The sequence below is a fragment of the Euwallacea fornicatus genome, chromosome 7, assembly GCF_040115645.1.
Source record: "Euwallacea fornicatus isolate EFF26 chromosome 7, ASM4011564v1, whole genome shotgun sequence".
NCBI classification, from domain to species: Eukaryota; Metazoa; Arthropoda; class Insecta; order Coleoptera; family Curculionidae; genus Euwallacea; species Euwallacea fornicatus.
The window spans coordinates 4615361-4635655 of record NC_089547.1 but is presented as its reverse complement, the minus strand read 5'-3'; the positions used below and the strand labels follow the sequence as shown (position 1 = coordinate 4635655).

Genomic DNA, 20295 nt, shown 5'->3' with positions numbered 1-20295 from the left:
CATGTCGGCAAATTAAAAAGGGCGGTGAAGTTTCCAGGTCAGGGGATTGTCTTGGGGATAGGGGGTGGTGATTAAAAATTTCCTCCAGGTCGCCAGCCTTGCCAACGTCAGCCCTGTACAAGTGAAAACCTTAGGAAGTCATATAGGGTTGAGGTGATATACCGGGTGTTCCATAAAGAAAAATTTTCTGTGTCCCGGCATCGGTCCATTATTTATAGGTTGTGGGGGCTTTCTCGTGGATCTCAAACAAAAAGTGCCCTTTCAAACACTGTTAGAATTTATTTCTCCTTTTACGTACTCTAATATAACAGAATATAGTCAAATCTTACTGGCTATATTACCTTTCCTATGCTAACAAGAAAACTCTTTAAATGGTACATTTTATAGTACAATATACTCTTAATAAAGATTTATTGGTTTTTCTATGTCATAACAACGAATATAAATTATTATCCATTCTCAGGGAAATTTCGAAAGAAATGGAGGAAAACGAACTGACTAAGCCATTTTTTTAATATACACGATATGTAAAATTGCCGAATGAGACACTGGTATTGCTAATCAAGCTTATGTAAGGAATTAAAGAAACCCAGAAAGCCTTTAGACACCCCTAAAAACATATCGAGCAGATCGATATTTCCAGCCCCATTAGAAGGGTCTAAAGTCAGTTTTTAACAGGATTTATATAAGGCTTACACCGACTCCTCTTACAATAGACTATGTTAATTACAGCATATTAAGTTGACTGAATGATAGGGAGGAACATGAGACGTAAGGTACAAAAGAAAATTTCAAATGGCCTTTACTGGCTTCTATCAAGCCCATTTTCCTCGTCAGTCAGTAAAAGCATGAGCTGGTTGATGTCCAGCTCGTCACTCAATTTATCCATGTTCGAGTCTCCGTAGTAGTCGACGGGTATTGTCACGTCTGATGATTTTTTACCTCTAATATACATTATAAGAAATAACGTATCGATTAATGTGGGGATCATACCTGACCCCAACAAATTTGCCTCGAAACTCATAGGGATATTTCTTTCCTCTCATCCCAAAAAAACCTGAAGGCTGCTTCTTGCCGCGCATTCCGAAGAAGCCGGAGGGAGCTCTCTTGTCGCTTTCGTAGTAGCTCTGAGGGTCCTCAAAGTCCTTTTTGCCTAAACAAACAAATATTCAATGAGATTTACTAAGAAACGTGTAAACGCACACCTCTCATCCCTACGAATCCCATGGGAGCCCTCTTTGAATCCCCTTGAGCGTCGTTGGCCCCTATCCAAAACTTCTTGCCTCTCATCCCGAAAAATCCCATTTGCGCCCTTTTCAAAGGGTCATCTAGAATTATTATATTATTTCTTCGTCGGCAATTTATAAAATCAGTATTATATATGTACCCACCATAAATAAAACCACTTCTATCTTCCGAAACGTCTTTTTTTCCCCTCATTCCCACAAATCCCATGGGGGCTCTTTTATATAGTTCCTCTGGGTACTGCGCATAAGTCCACGGTTTCTTCCCGCGCATTCCAAAGAACCCTGACGGGGCCCGTTTGGCCAAAAGGTAGTTCAATGGGGATGAAGTTTGGGTCTCGGTTTCCAACAGCGTATACTCTGTTTGCTGCTGATTTCGTTAGTTTCATTTATGGAGGATGGTATGTTTTCGTTTACCTGTTGGATGGAATTGTTGTTTTCAACGTCTTCAGCGTAAGCATCATCTGGTATTGATTTCTTTCCTCTTACTCCCGTGAAACCTGAAGGGACTCGTTTGTGGTGCTGATCGTCGGCTTTGGAGCATGTTGAGAGCAGTAAGGTGAGAGATATGAGGGAACGGAAGTGGTGGAGGAATTTCATTTTTGGAGGTACGGGAGTCTGAAATAAAAATGGAGAATGTAGAGGAGAAACGCATGGGTTTGTTGAGAGAGCCCTAATTTAAATTCCGTATCATCATATAATAATGCTAAACAAATGATAGCGCTTTTTATCTATACATAGCTGTAAATATATACATATACATAAGAAACGCATGGAGTTGCTTCGAAAGTTTCCATTCACCATAATTTCAAGAAAATAGATATTACTAATAAATTTTATCATAAAAAACCAAATTTGTCTTCAAGATGTTTTAATTCATGTATTTTCATGTGCATTTGAAATCTCATGATCATAGTTTCAAGAACATTACTGGAAATCAGTCTCCACAAGAATGTCGAAACAGTAAATAATACTCTTCGCTGTTCATGGCGTACCATAACATCCTGCAAAATATTTACTTTATTTCTTTACAAAAAACGGCATTCAAAACGCAATTACAATATTAATTTCCTAATTTTTCACGGATTACATCAAGATTTCCCCAAGCATTTTCTCATTTTATGTGAACCTCAGTTGCTGTGTCAAGTGCCAAAGTCATTAATCTTCCCTAAATAGGGGCAATTTTTACGCGCTACGAGTGTTTAGCTCTTTTTCGCGGGTCCTTTGCACCTGTTGAATTCACATCGGGAGCTCAAATAGAACTTTCAAAGATAATTATTATTTCTACCAACGCAAAACTCTATTATGGTGGCACAAAAGTCCAATATCTGCGGGCGCAGAATGGCCCTTTTTAAAGCCGTTTTGTTTTGTCAAGTCCTATTTCGCCGTACGGCTAGACGAGGCCCTTTATACAACAGTAAATCTATCTCCCTGAGGGCTGGCAGTGTGCCCTAGAGTGTCGCAACAGGTATTTTCTATTAGAGGACATTTCTCTTTTAGAGATTGAAAATGACTTTCCTAGAAGCATTGTCATTTCTAGGCGATTGTGAGCCGACGGCATAATAGTGTTAATATAGTAGCTAGACTGGAAAAGCTTTTTGCGTCGCTGAAAAATGTTCCAAACTTGACAGGCAAAGAAACTACATGGAGAAGGAAACTTTCATTAGCCATGTTTCCATATTGTGTTGGAAATTTGGTTGTTGTTACTTGTTTAATAGAAAACCTACAACAGTTTTGTTTCCGATTTCACTCCGAAAATCCTTTTCTGTGCACCTATAAGTTCGAATCCAAACAGTTAATGAAATCCTAAATCCCGTGCTTTTTATCAATTCTAAACCATTAAGCGGTTTTGTACGGAATTTTGTTGTAGATAAACATTTATTTAATATAGACATTTTGCCCTTTTAACTGATTGAAATCCTATGTTTCTAAACCAATTAAAAGGTTCCAGCTGTCCACAAAACGTTGAAATTTTTCCCATTACCGCACTAATTGCAAATAAAATCGTCATTAAAATAATTTCGGTCTGTATATATGTGTAGAGAAAATTAGGCCAATTACTTCTTCCAAATAGCGTATGTTTAGAGACAAAAGCCTCCGTTCCCCGAGACAGGAAAACCGCTAATTTGCCGCTTCTAATTAATATACACCAAAACTATTAAGACGTCTTACAACTGGTTTAACTGACCTCTCTTTGGACCCAGGATCGCCTGCAGAAATCCCTTCTCTGATAATTATTAATTATGTTGTTTTGTTTCTCTAAGCCGCAGAGGAGCTTTATGTTTCAGTAATTACTGGAACCTATTTCAAGTGTTAATAACCCCGAAAGCGATAAAATGGAAAACGGTAGTTTACGACATTTCGAGAAATTTGTAAGGCACACATTAATTTCTTGAGAATATGGCGAAGAAATAATATTATGGTTCCTTTAAGGTGCCATAAGTCTGTTTGACAATTTCTTCTATGGTGAAGTGCGGTAAAAAGAGCCCACTTAATCATCCGCCATTTAATCAAGAAATTCAATTCCGCTATATTAAAATTTATTAAATGCACAGTTTAAAGCAAAAAATAAATTATCAAATAATTGAAATGTAAATAGACCTCCATATTTACGTTACCAACAGTTATAATATAGCGGAGCGCCTAAGAAACTCACTCAGGCATATATTTTCTGTCTAATAAACCACCTTCCGTAAACTAAATTGCATTATTTTCATAACTAATAGAATGATAGATGTTCTACTTCAGGTTATTCCCTTCCGATTGCAATGCCTTTTCCACAATTAATCTTTGCAGCTTTAAGGATGAGTTGTCGCTCCCCAATGGCAAGAGGACGTCCGTCCGTATTCAAATCCCTTGTCACGAGTTTTTAGGGTATAGTAGTACAATAACAAGTGACTTTATGACAATTATGTCGTTGTTTGCTATTCATAGAACGTATACTCTTTCGAGTACCGAGTGGAGTGAATTATCTAGATAAGAGTGTTTTCTGTACCACCACGGTTATCGACAAGACATTGGTTATTCATGTAAAATTACGCGGTTTAGATGGCCACATTGTATCCCAGATTTTAACCAATAACGTGCAATATCCAATTCCAGCAGTGTTATTAAGCTTCGTACATCCATCTCATCTCGATTAATCTCTGATCTTGTCAATAACGTGTTACCTATTCAAAATTAAGCCACCGACAAATACGTAGGTACTATATCGAGAACATTGACGGCGCCGGAACAAATTTTCTGATAATTGTTAATTACCGTCCTAACTGATTTTGTGGGGAGAAACTTTAGTGTATGAGTTTCGTTCAATTAATTCCTATTCAAGTCTCTCGATCTTGATATAATGGTGAATGATATTCTTTGTTCAAATCTTTTTCGGAACAAATGGGTATTTCGTGGGTTTGTGGAAGATAAAGTGATGGGAAGTTTCTGAGAGACTCGCAATGACATAAATTTCAAAAGCTTCTTAATTGAAAAAAAAACGAAGGTGTAAGAGTACTTTCATAAATTAAAACTTTAAATTAAATCAAAACTTTCATCTCATAAACCGTAAACAATGGCGTGAATTGGCTATTGACGAGTTTTAAACCGCTTCTTAACTTTTCTAATTGCTTTTATGTTAATCATTCTATCTAGAAGTTTAGTATGTGTATCGAAAAATGGAATTAAGTGGGCGTAGCCGACGGCAATCAAATCTAATCTATCATACAACCAGTAGGCACTTTACATATACGGCAAATTCGCTGTTCAAACACGGTGGTATAATCGGCGTACATTCGAATTGTTCCCCTATGCAAAACGACCATATCAATGGGTTACAGGTAATCCGGCAAAATTGCGAATGGTAAACGGGGCGACGAAGCGATATTAGCTTAATTTCTGACTCCAACATTTCACGCATTAATACCATTTTTCACATCTCCTGTTCCATGTTCCCTGCCAGTTGAGCCTCACGGTCACAAAGTAGAAAAATAAATTTGAAATGCAAATGATAAAAGGTATCATAATTAACATTAAAAAATATTTCCATTGACCTTTCTATCTAGATTTTATCATTCAAATTCTTGACGGAATGGTGAAGAAACTTTAATTTATAAATTTGTTAATCATCAAAAGGCTGCTGAGTTACAGAATATTTCCAAGTTTATTAATAATAAGGAGTTAAAACGCGTGGGACGAATACTGAACTAAATATGTTGAATAAAGAAAATCCGAAAAGGCAATATTTGACGTTCGTTAGGTCGTGCCACGCCTCAAAGTTTTCAATTTCGTTTCATGTTTGCTAGAAAAGTTACGAATTCAAATTTGTATATTTGTGGTGAATGGTAACTTTGCCCGTTTGTTACGTAATTAACCGGGCTTTCTTCTTATATTTACAACAATTATTTACGGATAGGACTGAGTTTCTAATAAGCTTTTAGCCAAACACCCGAAATAAGGATAATAAAGAGAAAGAGGTTGAGGTTTCTCTTTACATTCAAAGCAATTTGACCGGTCATTATATATGCGCGGCCTGCAGCTAAGCAGAGGAATTTGGAGATGCAGAGGATTTTCCTTTTTGGAATAATCAAAGGGTTTCGATGCAAAATATTCATGTCAAAGCTAGGAATATTGTCTCGTTAGTAACATGTGCTGATGATAATGAAAACATCGCAGGGATATATGAATTAATCGGATTTCCAAATAATTGAAAACCTCCATAAATTTTGCCCTACTCAAATTAACTTTATAACGTGAGCATTGCCCTAATTAACGACAAACTGTTGAACTTCACATAGCAATAGATGAGACGAAGGCAAATATTTTAATTGAGTTAATTACCTGCCATATTCATCGTCATTACGCAGTCATTACTGTCATTAGCAACATTGAATAATGCGCTCTCGAAATACGGTTGAATCTGAAAATATCTTTCATCCAATTTGAACAATTTAATAGCAAAATGCGAGACTTAAAAAACAACATGACAACGCTGCTCAAGCCAGCGGATCAAGGTCAATGACGTATTTCCTGCAGATTTTCAAAGGAACTTTGCGAACAAAAGCCGATGGCGGTGTTGCCGGTGAATGGCGCTTTAAAGAGATCTGCGAAACAGGAAAAATGAACGAATTTGAGCGCTTTTGCAATAAATATCTTTTAGCCAGTGCCATGTTTGCGTGATACAATATAAATATACATGCTAAAGTTTGGCTGGAAGCTAATGTGACCTGGAAATGCTCATACCCCCCCCATTCTTTTCATTTTCCTGTGTGAATGTATATTAATCACATACGAAATCAATGAAATATTCGAAAGCTGGTCATAAAGGTATTTATTCTGAATTAAATTTGATGATACAATCAATAAAGGACGTGGCTATGCGGAGAGCTAGGTAAAATAGAACTTTCCAGGGGATAATTGGTATGGATAAATTTGCAGATTTATTTCCAAATGGTAACTTCTTCGAGCTTTTTAAATGCGCTAAAACTGATTTTCATTAGCTTACAGATTTGGCATTATCAGAGCTAATACCTGGAAAAACCTTGCTGCTGCTTACTATCAGCAATTAAGTACTAAACCTGCCTAGTGAAGGGAAACAATCATTAGCTGTTATTGTTAATAATCAGTTACATGAATAATGAATTAGGGTTTTAATGAAGTCGATGCGGCTGGTTGGCTGTTATGAATAAAATATTAAATAATCGATTATGTTTTGATACGACATCTTCTTTTCAAATTAATACCGAATTCCATTTCACCGGAGTCGAACTACTTCCCATAGCAACGAAATAAACTCTGCAAAAGTCCCAGAGAGATAGAACTTCGAAGAAGTTAACTGAAAAACCTGACCTGACCTAACCCAAGCTGACCTGAACTAATCAGAACCATGTATGTTCCAAATTCAAATGTTGCTTCTACCATGGTTCCTCGGGATTCTCCATTACTAATACCGTATGTGATATTCAAGAATTCGCAGTTAAAAATTACCAACGTCGTACCTTAGCGAGCGCTCCCTGTATACAAAAGTCCTTTTGAAATTACGTTAAAGGGCGCCGACGTCACGCAGTGGGAGGAAATGTCTATTTCATTCGGGAGATGATTCAATTATTTAAATAAGTGCAGAATATCTTGACTCTTTAACATTTAAGCAGCCAATCGAATTACATACACCTCATTCGATTGTAGGAGACTAGATCGTTCAATGCTTTCACAACATTCTGAGGCATCTCCCGTGACCTCCTCTGCGGCATGGGATGGTTAGCAGGGAATTGCACTGCCACACTTCAAGGAAGTTCCTATTGGGGGGACTCTTCCGTCGCAGCGAGTCTTAATCGAGTCACTTTCGGACCCTCCCTGGACCCAGTCTCCGGTGCCGTTCCCCTGGACCCCGATTGCCTCTTGCAGTTGCAGGCTGTTCTCGTCCTCGCAGAAAGTTGCCCATTTTTCGCTTACTTGAGGCTCAGCAAACATTAAATTCCCGTACTGAGACTACTCGTTTCGAGAAATTCATCATTGAGTGGAAAAGTTATTGCACTAGTTGTTCCGGCCACGTACGAACAACGGGGACAAAGCGACATACAAGATATGCCCTTGAGGCCGACCCCAACTCTTTAATGCATGTTCACATCCTGAGGGAATTGTCAAAATTAATGGCATTTCCACACCATGTCGAGTGCTTCTCAATGCTGTCCCTAATGTTTGTCCTGAGTTCTGGAATCTTGTAACTCCGTGTTACCAGGTATAAAAATGCTCATTGCCGGGTTCGCAGGGAATAACTTATTACTCCGCAATCTCTATTAGGGGCGATGAGGTGTAACAACAGGCCACCAATCACAAGTCGCCCCCGTATAAGTAGAGGGTTGACGTACTGGCCAGGTATATCGTGTTAAGTGGAAACTTTTTTAGACACAAGAACCCATTAGCAAAGAGCTCTCGGAGTCGCATTAACAGCCGGCTTCCGATTGAGGTGAAAATTGAAAAATGAAAACCGCACTTGATAAATTAAACTTACACCACCGCCAGACAATAAACACGACAATTATCTCCTGAAGCACTTCGGCTGGGGGAAAACAGGAGGCAACACTTCGGAAATTTGCATGTTTTCGCCGGTAGGATGCTCGCGAGCAAACTTAAATTTAATTTAGACGCCGCCTCTTGTAAAAGTATCGGCGAAGGAAAGCCCTGGAGGTTATGCTGAATCTTATCTACGAGCATAAATTATGTTTGCTCGACAAAAGAGCGAAACTTATAATTTGCTCTCACCACGGTGCTCCACTGAGTTATTGCCACGTCAGTAGCAAATTTTAGAGTCAGTTTCTACGCGACAAAAACATGTTTGCTCCAGCTAATCCATACTCTGGACGGGATGGTGAATGCGCCTCGCGAGAAATTATCAGCTCGCGGCCGAAATTTGACTTAATTAAGGTTCCCGTTTTAAGGGCGAACATTCAAACCTTTGTCGATTACTGAAACAATTAACTTGCGGCGGGATTTAAACGATTTGCTATAATCGCCATTTTGGTAAAAGCTCTCGGGGTAAGAAGTGGTTCGCGTAACTTTTAAACAACTTAAAGTTGGTAGTGTTTGTCTTATAAATCATTTTTAATTTGCCTCGGAAAACTTTTAGCGTCGCTGCTCGAAAAATATGTGCAAAAATAACCGGAAGTCAATAATTGCTCTTTTGGAACTGCCCCGTATCACTAATTTATCGGCGCAAAAAAAACAGAAATATAATTTATCGAACTTCCCGACAACTCGCTTCTGGCAAAAACATAAATAACTCAAATAATTGTATTTGAATTTAATATGATTAATAATAAAAAAGCCCTCCAATGCGAGCAATTATTAGTGTGTCCTCGAACCGAGCTATGAAACCTGCACTGAAAAGCCATTAATTTCATTACGAATTCGCTAGCGGAGCCTTCTTCAACCCCTCAAAATTTATTTCTTTACAGCCACTCTCCATTTCCTCAAAATTCGCTTTAATAGCGCCAAGCATCGGCACTTGGCGCGCCCTCAAAAATTTCCTTTTCAATGTAATCTAACGCCCCGTATTCGGTTAAATGAAGAGGTTTTCACATGTTTTAACTCCGACGAAACCAGGTCTTTGACACATTATCCGGTACATTTGCCTTTGCTCGTGATTTTGCCACATGGACAAATAGAACGCCAACAGTCGCCATGTTGGTTTCAATTGCAGGGAAAAAATTAGTGACAGTGTTGCACATGTCATGTTGAGGCTGTCAATGTGACAGGTCGCGAACGAAGGCGTTGCCGTCGCAAGGTTGGAGCATTTCATGCGTCATCGTAGGTAGCCGTCGGCTGCCCGGGGACAAGTTATTTCAGCGTAACAAGCATCGCTGAGAGGAAGCCTTTGTGGTTTCGTCGGGGGCCCGTTGACCGTCAAATTTTCCCCGAACCGTATTTAATTTTCCCGTCAAATTTATGTTTATAAACAGCTCCGCGCAACCGAAAAACTTTAATAAAAGCCGTCGACAAAGGGCACATTCGAGGGCCTGGCACCGAGAAGAACTGGAAATCGCGCGGTTTTGGCGGCGACATTTTACAAAACTCGCCCATTATGTGCGACATATGACGTGAAAATGGCACATGTATATACAGGTCTCGAGAGGTAAAATCCTTATTGTGAGCTTGATTCTTTGGCTCGAGAACAAAAGTGCTCGGAAGCGGGGTTTATGCTGAGAAACTCACCGGGGCAGTAAACGAAAATCTCGCATTTGACTGCTCAGCCCTATACGAAAAAGAAGTTTCAGGACTTTAGACTGTCCGAAGTGCCATAAATCCCTTGCCATTAAGTCCAGAACGAATGACGCTTTGCAAGGGCAGACTTCCTAATTGAAAAACGAAGACTTTCAGCAGTTATAGATCGAAAACAAATTGTACCTCCCCCGTGTATACCTTGGAAAAATAAGGGCGAGAGAGTTCTCTTTTTGAAGCTTCACCGCAGTTTGTTTGATGTCTCTCTGACCGTTGATCCAATAATAGTTAAGGGCTTTTATCTGGTTCTTTATAGTGCAAAAACTCGGTTTTGCCTTAATGTTTAAAGAGGCTCAAACCGCTCAAACGCTGAGAATGGTCGGGCATAAACAGTCTTTCAGTTTTATCTCACTCTACAGTGCCATTATGCGCAAGGTGCTAGGAATTGTGCCAGTTGCAAAGAATGCTTATAAAGCCCTTAAACAACCTTTAAAGTACTAAAAGCTACTTCTACTCTACTCTTCTACCTCAAGGGCAGCAGTTTCATTGAGAAGGAGAGTGCTAATGTTTGTATTGTCTAAGTGCATTTGGGAATAGAGTTTGAAGGTAAATTTTTCGTTTACCAACAAAATTGGTAAAAGAATGAGAATGAGGCTGCACAACATTTTAGTTGTTTGAAATTTAACGAAACTCATGCTAAAACCAAAGTGCAACGTCCATAATTTTGGATCGCAGCTGTGCGAATTTTTCCATTGCACCTATATGACGACTGTCAATTGTTACACACAACTACGCTCGAAAGTGCCGACTTTGAGCCCAAATTATTTTGTAGTAAATTGTTCGGTTATCGATTTAACCTTTTTTTCTAGCTGATCGGTGAAGTTAAGTCCGGTTTTTGGGCATCAATGCGCAGAAATCACCAGAGATCGCGCGTAAGCAGTTTTATTTTTTACATTAAATTTCAAAGCTTTATTTGCATTTTTTCTTGGCACTGCAAATAAAGGGAGTTGGACCTTGCACGAGCTCATTCATTAAAAACAAGATCAGACCCAACTTTACCTAACTTTGTCTCGTACACCTTAAAAGGTCTCTTAAGCCTAAGCGATTTATCCCTGGTGAGTGAATGATTAATCCAATTACGCCCAAAAATGTCGCGAATCTGCCTCACGGAGTAAACGGCCTAATTTACGGGTACTCAGACGGAAAAACTTTTTTGCTCCTTTGAGGGACTGTTCTGTGCCCTTAACTTTATAATTCACGAGGGTCTTTTCACAGTTAAAAATTTCATTAGTCCAGTTTGGTTCAGAAGTTTCCGGCCTTGACTTGCGCCTGAATGTTTCCCAGCGCTAGTCGAAGGGTTCACCTTCGAACTCCTACTTGAAGAAGGCGTTTTCAGTGCTTCAGCCCATAAGTTTAGTGAGATTTAACGCCGTCATTGTTTCAATTTAAATGGGGCAGATGTGCGAAAGCCTTTTAAGATAATTGAGCAATAATCTCGCATTGTTTGGTTCTGTGGGGGTGGTCTGTGGTTCGGGGAGACGGCGATTTAATGAAAGATCAAGCGAGTATGGAGACGGAATAAGTTGATGCCGGAGCCGAAATTTCGTCTTAAAAGTATTGTCAAAGTGTTCAAGTTTTAGTTACCTGAAGCTGGTTTCAGGATAATTCTCGAAATAAACTTCGCCTTTTCACTTATTTCAAATGAATTGCTTCTTTTCTATGTCCAACGCAGGCACCCTTAACGACGATCGGTTATCGTATGTGTAAATACATGAAAAAATATTTAGTATACTCAATGACGTCATCGCCATCGATATGGATTTTGACAGCTGACAATCGATTAGACCTTGACAAACTATCGCTCCAGCGTTGTCAAGTTTTATAAAATATTCGTGTGTAAAATTACCAAATTATAATTTCTGAAATTACATTTCTTCCAGTTGGCATTTGCATTCATCCAATTTCAAATTTCCATCAGCGAAAAAAATGAACAACGATACGTCTTTTTCCGTGCTGCGAAACCTCCGCGGGCCGCTTCGAATTATTTTGCTGCTTTTTTGATCCCTCTAATAATTAAAATGCGAAACAAAGACGAGAGACTGAAAGGCCCACAATGACTTCTGGTCTTTATTTTTGTCTCGCTGCTTAAAATAGGCGTTTCAATCCATAAGAGTTTCGGAACGACGGCGAGCCCTGCGGGGCGAATGTATGTTAGTAGTGAAATTGAATGAGTTCCCCTGACCTGTAAAAGTCATTTTGAGGGGCCCTTGTAGCTCAAACGAGGCAAATCGGAGCCACAATTTTAAGGTTTTGACGAAACAGTCCTTATTTTCCGGGAATGGGAGTGCTCAAATGCAATTAAATCAACAGAGGAGAGGAACGAAAGTACCAAAAGTGGCAACGCCGACATGTGACGTTTACGTGGCAGGAGTTGGCCTGCTTTGGCCAAGCCGCGGATTTAGGTGCGTCATCGCGATTAGTCATCGGCTGTGAGAGAACTAACTTTATATGCCCTTTTTGACGATACGATCGTTTTTCGACGGGCAGAGATTTTTCCCTGCGAACAAGAGTCTTCAAAAGTCGTAGGTTGACTTGTCAAAAGTAAAAATAGCCCTTATCCCCCAACACTCGAAGACTCCTTAAACTAATTACCATCAGAGTTTCGCAACTCGAAAGGGGGCTCTCGTCTGAAATTCAATTACCTACCCTTGGAGCATACACCTTGCAAATTTACGATTTTTGCGTGACAAGGGGCGGTTTATCTTACGCAGGTAATCGCATGAAAAGCCGCTAATATTGACGGAAATTATCGTTCCCAACTATAAATAAAGGAAACTGCAACTTTTTCGTACCAAACGTCATATTAATTACCATTTAGGAAAGCTTGTTGCGTGCCGAATGCACGGGGAAAATCATGCGGAAATCGTACATATTGTACAAGTTGTATTTGGCGCGAATGGCAAAATTAAGGTCAATAATGAAGAAATGGTGTAGCCGAGGGTGAGATTTGGAAATTGCCAATGTAACTGCCCACTTGATGGAGAGATTCGGCGTTAAATGCAGCACTTGACTCTCGGAGAAAGTTTTATCAGTTCTGTAGACTTCCGAGAAGTTTCCCTTCGTGGAATAAAAGTTTTACACGACTGTTTCTCAGTAAATAAATTGGAAATAATTGTGTTGGTTCAATCTTAGCTCGTGCTAATCAATTTCAAATAAGAAAGTAAACATGTTTTGACTTAAGAAACGACTTCTTTTGGCGAGGGGTTACATCCGCTTCTGGTTAGAATGGCGGATGCGCACCTCCCGACATATGAAATCCTCAATTATATCCCTGCCGGGGACAATGACAAAAATCTGTGTTTAGAAAACCAGCTCAATACGTTCGCACGAACGTATTCGCACCCTCGACAAACAAACCTCCCCCCTAGAGGTCGATATATTTAATAAGGCCCTCGTATGAAATAACGACAAAGCAGCCCACATTTCGGCAAAACGGGCCGCCGCAGGCTAATGCCGTAAAGCAATAGACGTTTTGCGTTTAGAAGGAAAATACACTTAAGTCTATTTATATTCACCGCTGCATAGGTGAAAATCCTCGATGTTTACTACATCGCATATCAGCTCGCGGGCGCAGGAGATTTATTAAGTTTTCAATACCTGCCTGAAATTGAGCTTTATCGTCGGCCCTCAGGATCAAGCAGGATATTAGTCAATTAAAAATTAATGTCAGTTGTTACGAGAAATCCCGCAGAGCGAAATTCAATCCAACGATTCATAAAAATGCTAAACAGCCGCTGTTAACAGATCAGATTCCTCATTAAGGTTTAAGTGTTCATCTTTTGCACCTTTGCGCAAATTTAAATTTCCTACAGCGTAATAGAAAAATTCCCCTTTAACAATTTAACCACCATAAAAGTTAGCACATTTCTAATTACAACGGTTAATGGCGGTTCTCCTCCAAGTTTATCCCTATGGAAATATAAGGAAGTTATCCTTGAGGCTCAAACTCGAGATGAAGAAGAGCCAATTTGTTTCATCTCTGATACCGTGCAATTCTTCGTCGCGGTTACTTTCTATTTGTTGCCCTTAATTTAGAACGGGGCGATAATTAGAATTCCAAAAAGGAAGAGACATTTCGGCGGTTGTGTAATGAAATACGGGTTGGATTTGTTTCGTCTGAAGGCGTGTAAGTTTAGTGATGGAATGGGGGATTTGAGTTACCAGCGGTCTTGCTTAGCTGACCTGAGCGGAATTTGAATTTGAAGGTAAAGGAAGAGATTAAAAACTTGATTTTAACGAAATTTTCATTCGCCATCGTGTCGAGATTTACTGTCAAGAGTTGCTTTGGCAACCCGATTTTCCCCAAAAGAGTATTTTCTCTTACCTAAAGGAAGTCTGACTTCATTTATAGTGGAGATTTTCAATGTTCATTCGTTAAACATGAACTTGAACATAAATATTTAACATAGGCATTTGACACAAGCTTCTAGACGAACTGGTGAACGGGACCGAGCATATATATATATATATATATATATATATATATATATATATAGCCAATTCCTGGATCCTCGGAGCAGTAATCAGTTGAAGCGCATGACCGATTTATACAAATTTATCTTTTTCACAACCTGAGCCAACCTAATTTGAATCTACCAAGAAATATTGGAAAAGTCCGATTTGCCGAAATTTGCATTTTAAATTTCACCCCATGTTCCAAACGGCATATTTCCCTTTATGCGTGACGTCACCGAGAGTACCTATAAATACGAATTTTCGTGCAAATTTTGCGAATCATTACACACATTCGGGTGGGCGACAAAGTTTGTATAAACGATGCACAAAGCTTTGCAGCCTTTCAACTCTCCGACCTCACCGGACTTTTCGTTCATATTTTAAAGTGTGATTTCTGTTTGATCTTCGTCGGAGGTGACACTAGTTTTTACCCCTTCACACCTGTAAGGAAAGCCCCCTCGGGAATACGAATGTTTGATTTCACCTAATACGGCTATATGTAGCGGCACAACATAAAAGCCCTTTTAAAAGCAGTTTGTCGAAATTCGCTCTTCTTTAGTCGTGCAGGTGTTTTTAAGGGGCACGAGACATGACAAACCCGAGAGGAAACTCAGAAAAAGAACGTTTGGAGTGCGGGTTTGCGGGATTTAGTCTCGCGTGAGCATTCTTAGCCTGATATTTATGTTCCCGAGGGATTTCCCGGTTGAAATAAGAAACATGCATCCCGGATCAGGGGAAGCACTGGGCGGATCAGCATAAGAACTGGAGAAGTGACACCTACCAGGATTTTATCGCGATAAAGCGCAAGTGGATTTCGGGATTTCACACGAGCGGAAAGTTCGGGCAGAATTCTTGCATCAATTATTTGTTGGTTATTAATTAATTAGTGCGGAGGTTGCATGACGTAATGAGACATTAATAGTGAATTCCAGTTATTCAAAGGTACACACATAACGCTGAATTCCGAATTGATGTAACATCAATTGACGAAGGGTGCGGATCGCTCTGCAGCCCTTGCCGACTGCGAATAAACACTAATTAATTCCAGAATATTTCCAAATCCCTCTTGTTTAGGGCTGTTCGCTTTGTGCTTTTAATCAGGACTTGGTTTTAATAGGAAATTGAACGGCACCGCACAAAGTTGCATATATTGATAAAATCAGCCTTATCATAATTACCATGCGTTAGACTATAAACCAAAAAACAAGGGGTGGGTCCTTGCGGAGAACGGGGGCCCTCGGCGAGGCCCCAATTTACCAGCATACGATTTTGAACGGAAGTGCGTTAATGAAATTTACCTCAAGGTGTTTATTAAAGTATCTCCTAAACCCATCTTTCAGTCGCCCTCTCTAAGCTCGCCTCACAGGGCCATAGTAGTCTCGACCATTAAAGCCCGTCCATAATAAGGTTAATCTGTCAATTCGCGTCCTAAAGGAAAACTTAATTGTTGCAGAGGAAGTTTGCAGCAGAAACTGTTCATTTGGGGGTCGGGTTAATTAACAAATTGAAAATTAATTGCTTAAAAACGTTTACGGAGATTAATTATTGAGGGAACCGATTCGGCGTTTTCTGTTGTTGAAGAAAAATTATGATATTTGCGCGAGGGAAGCCGTGAAAGATGCATCGCGCGACCGAAATGCCTAATTAACCGTTAAATCTAATTAACATGAATTAAAATGGGTTATTTGAGCACAATTTCGATATTCAGTGTTACCACGTTTTACCGTCTCTTTTTTCGTAAATTGCACGTTGTGTAAGTAAACAAGCCCTAGTTTGTATGCATGGTAATTGAGGTGCAAATTTCAATTTGCTCCTCAATTATTAAACATTTTTTGACCAGTAATTGATGTTTGTTCTCTTGTTTTCCTTCATACAACGTATTATTACACTGCCAAGTGGGTAAATTTACCTAAGCCAAAAAATGCATACGAACGGACCGCTCTCAAGCCAACAAGGCGACATTGCCTACTATCCGTGAAAATCTTAATAGGAGCGGTAAAATTAAAACTGAACAACCTAATAAAATGAAACAGGCAATTTCGACGGCTTAGAGCCGTGTTGCTGTCCGGTTTACTGGCGCAATTAACTGATTTTATGATAAAAGGGGATTTCTGAAGAAATTAGACGTGCCTTTAGATAATTGGTATTTCAGTTCTCAAGAAAAAGCACTTTCCGGAAAAAGAGCGATGAAATTGAACTTTAACATCTTTTGTCATGTGCCCTTTGCTGAGACGAAATTGCAAAGTGTCAGAGAAATACACAAAAACCTGAGATTTCAAGACATCTTTCGCCATTTCGAAGGTTTCTTGACAACTTGGTGGGGGGGGGGGGGGAATTTTGGTGTTCCACAAATTGTCGCATATTGCGGGAGGGAATTATGTCTCATTTGAAGGTCGGAAAGTTTGGAACATTGAGTGCATGCTGAAGCCACCGAGGGAAACTCGCGTAAAAATTTTCCCAGTCGTTGGCACTTGCGGTTGTACTGGCGGACGCGATTTCCTCAGCGGCCATCTGTGAATCTCTATCACAACTAGACGAGGTTGGACACCAACTCCATCTGTCCGCGGAACGATGCGCTAAAAAAACTCCATTTAAAACAGCAATAACATATCTCCTTCAGTTTCAAACTGGACTAAAAACCTTCTCGGAAGGTTCGACACACACGTTAAATGAAATGCCTCATTACACCTAAGAAAATGGAGACGGATGTTCTTCTCACTAACCCGAATCAGAAATGCTATTGGTAGTGCTAAAGCAACAAAAGGAGCTCAGGATTTTTAAGGTTCGGTTCGCTCTCTCGATGTTTGTGAAAGAATCCAATTACGTTTGTATAAACAGAAATCGACGCTTAAATGCAATAGGATCTTATTACTACCGTATAACTATAGAAAAATCATTGAAATGTCCCATTGTTTCGCACCCAATTAAAACCAATACATTATGCATGCCCTTAGCAGAAAACCAGAGCCCCGTGCCTATGTTTACTTAATATTATGCACACAAATTAACTTGCAACCAACTAATTATGCGTTCCCCATCGATTTGTGTTATAATAACACTCTGGTGCAACTTATTTCACTGGGCAAATGAAACGTTTTGTTCAACTTGGTCACGAGAGATTCGACCAATGCACTCCCCACATCTAATTTCCTCAAATCGGACACCGATCCTAAACAAATCTTTGAATTCTAATTTTGCTAACGACTTCGGCAAACGTTCTGTGCAACCGCCGAAACCCAATCACGTCCAAAAGCAACATACCCATCATCAAATTGGACTAACTACATCTCTCAATTTCAGGCAGAAAGGGCTGCAAACGTCCATTAAGGGAGCATCGACAACGCCGTCACGTAAGTCGTACCTACAAGGAAATTAGCCAATTTAATTAGCCAGGCTCCGTTAAGAGACCTGTTTATTTGCTACTCCGAATAGTTCGGTGTAATAAGGGAAGTAACTCGGATTATTAAGTTTTAGAACAAAGTGCAGACAGAGTTGGCACAGAGGTAGGAAGCCGAGTTAAAATTTGAGCGAGATGTTTTTGAGATTCCTGAGTACGCAATGCCACTTTCGACATTCATACTGCTTTCTGGGACGGAGAAGATTTTCGGGCTCCAATACGGTAGTGCCGCATAGATAGAGCACGAATATCATTCACCATTAAATCAAGAAACTCTAATGGTTGTAATGATTCTCTTCACCACTATGTCAAGATACTACCTGAATCCCATCACAGTTGTATGAAAAAAGAAATGAGAAAAATTAACATTGGAACGATAACGTCCCCATAACAAATCACGTCAACTGGCTAAACATTTTCCCACAAATCCACGTCATAATGACTTCAATCTCCAATCGGAATATGACGGCTGATCGATGACGTCCCCCGAGGGTCCACGCATTAATTCGATCGACTTGAGGGCCGTTCCTTTTATATCGAAACGATTTTCCTGATAATGCAGAAAATCGAATTAAAGTGAGGAAATATATTTTTATGCGAAGCCCGCGGGAAGGCTCCCAAGACATGCCGTGAGACTTTAACATGTGTTTAAGGCCACTGAATCCTTATGGAATCGACCAGTTTCGAGTAAATCATTTAGAGCTAAGCCAAGCAAGACGTGCGGACTGTCTTAATATGAATCGATCACCGCACTTTATTTGTTTCTTGGAATGCTCAATATTGGTTTAGGTCATAGATTAAACAGTTAGTGTGTAGTGGTTATTAACGATGATACTAAGACGCCTTTATGCCCCTTCGAAAATATTTTACCCATAGCATATTCCCTGCTCGTCATAGTGGTCAACTTTAATTAACTACTATCTAGTTATAAATACAAATTTTGCACGTGTTCGAAAAGGCAATTTTCCGACATTGGGTGTGGAAACTTTCGTCATTCCATAATACGGAATTTCCACTTTTTTCCTATATATTTGCTACTTTATTTTTGGGATTGTAGTTTAAACGTAATCTCTTGAAAGGAGCCGTTTACATCTTGAGAAACTCGTTTCCGAAAGCGATTCTTTTCTGAGATGTCCGGCCGTGAAAATGCCTGAGAAGCTAAGGAAATTTCACACGAAGCGGCACTTTTGAGGAGCCACGAACCATGAAAGTGTCCTTTTTCTTCGTTACAAAAGCATTCAATGTAAAATTTTGACAAAGAAGTTTAAAGTTTCAATAGAATTTCAGCAATACCTTAAAAAATCTATCTCCGTCATTCTGTCAAGAAAACTATATATTTTTCTTTGACAAAATGGTGAAAGAAATTTCTTTTCGACAAAACCTGGTCTATTGGACAAAACCATAATTTCCACGTCTTCCGAATTACGCCTCATAAATCACCTTCTATCTAAACAAATGGCAAATCCCGTTCTCGACGTATATACGTAAGATGTTAGCGATTGTTTACTGTAAACGAAGCTTAAGTAGCGATATTTCCTCCCCGCTCTTGAGCCAGAAATAATCGCGATAATCTAAATATTGCAGGGCTTAATCTGTGACGTACAGTGTGTCTCCGCACAATAGGGCATTTCGTGATGAATTGATACGGGTATTTAGATGAATCGGCAAATATTTCTTGATGGTGGGCGGGTGATGACTTGTATTGTCTTTTATGCTCGTTTGATTTTTAAACGAAAATAAAATAAAGTAATACGTAATGTACAAAAGTTACGTGACGATTTCCTAAAAAAGTTTGAAAGGAAAAATTTCAGTTGCGCAAAAACACGATTGCATTACGTGTAAAATTTCATGGAATAATTGCGCTCAATAATTAAACTTAAACTTAAAAAAAATTTTTAAATGTGAAAAAATATATACAAAAAATATGTCAATTATCTGAAAAAATGGGATTTTAATAGGACTAAAAACGCAATTTTTAATTTTTTTAAAAACTCAAAAACTTACCTTTTCAAACGTTAAACAATAAACAATTGCAGTCTTAACGTTCTGCAATGAAAAAAATAAGACGCGACCAATCTAGCGACGGAAAAAACCAAAGAACAAACTCGCTGCTACCCCTTTGACACACACACACCGTGTCCCTAAAAAAATGTGTGCTTTTCGCAGGTGAAGCGCCGCTTTACTAACGGAGCGCCAAAGTTTTCCCGGCTTTAAAGTTGCCACTTCCCGCCAATGGCGACCTGGAAAATCTGCACCGACCAATCGGAAAATTGTTCTCCGACATCGAGTAGGCGAAGAAACGGTTCGTGTAGGACGGATTCGGATTTTCCAGGGGTTTTTGGTGCGGTTTAGGGGCCATTGATGGCGAAGTACGATTTCAATTGTTTATTGTTACAGCGAGACAGTGGTGAGTGAGTTTTGTAGGCCTAAATGCAGCTT

At 39.5% G+C, this 20295-nt stretch overlaps 1 protein-coding gene across 1 annotated transcript; it reads right to left on the bottom strand.

The window, feature by feature from the left end:
• Positions 1-259: 259 nt before the first annotated feature.
• On the bottom strand, positions 260-20048 carry Tk (Tachykinin). The gene is made up of 6 exons (XM_066284002.1): positions 19861-20048; positions 1662-1862; positions 1392-1611; positions 1206-1328; positions 994-1153; positions 260-944 (listed from the first exon to the last, which is right to left on the bottom strand). Exons 2-6 carry the CDS (start codon positions 1842-1844, stop codon positions 803-805), a joined length of 828 nt encoding a protein of 275 aa, XP_066140099.1. The 5' UTR covers positions 1845-1862; positions 19861-20048; the 3' UTR covers positions 260-802.
• Positions 20049-20295: the final 247 nt, after the last annotated feature.

Bases quoted from the DNA above. Each gene is read 5' to 3' on its own strand.
- Tk (XM_066284002.1), bottom strand. From the start codon at position 1,844: ATGAAATTCCTCCACCACTTCCGTTCCCTCATATCTCTCACCTTACTG. The intron at 1,329-1,391 runs GTGGGTACATAT...TAATAATTCTAG, and splicing joins TAGAAGTGGTTTTATTTATG to ATGACCCTTTGAAAAGGGCG. The intron at 945-993 runs GTATGATCCCCA...AATGTATATTAG, and splicing joins GGCAAATTTGTTGGGGTCAG to AGGTAAAAAATCATCAGACG.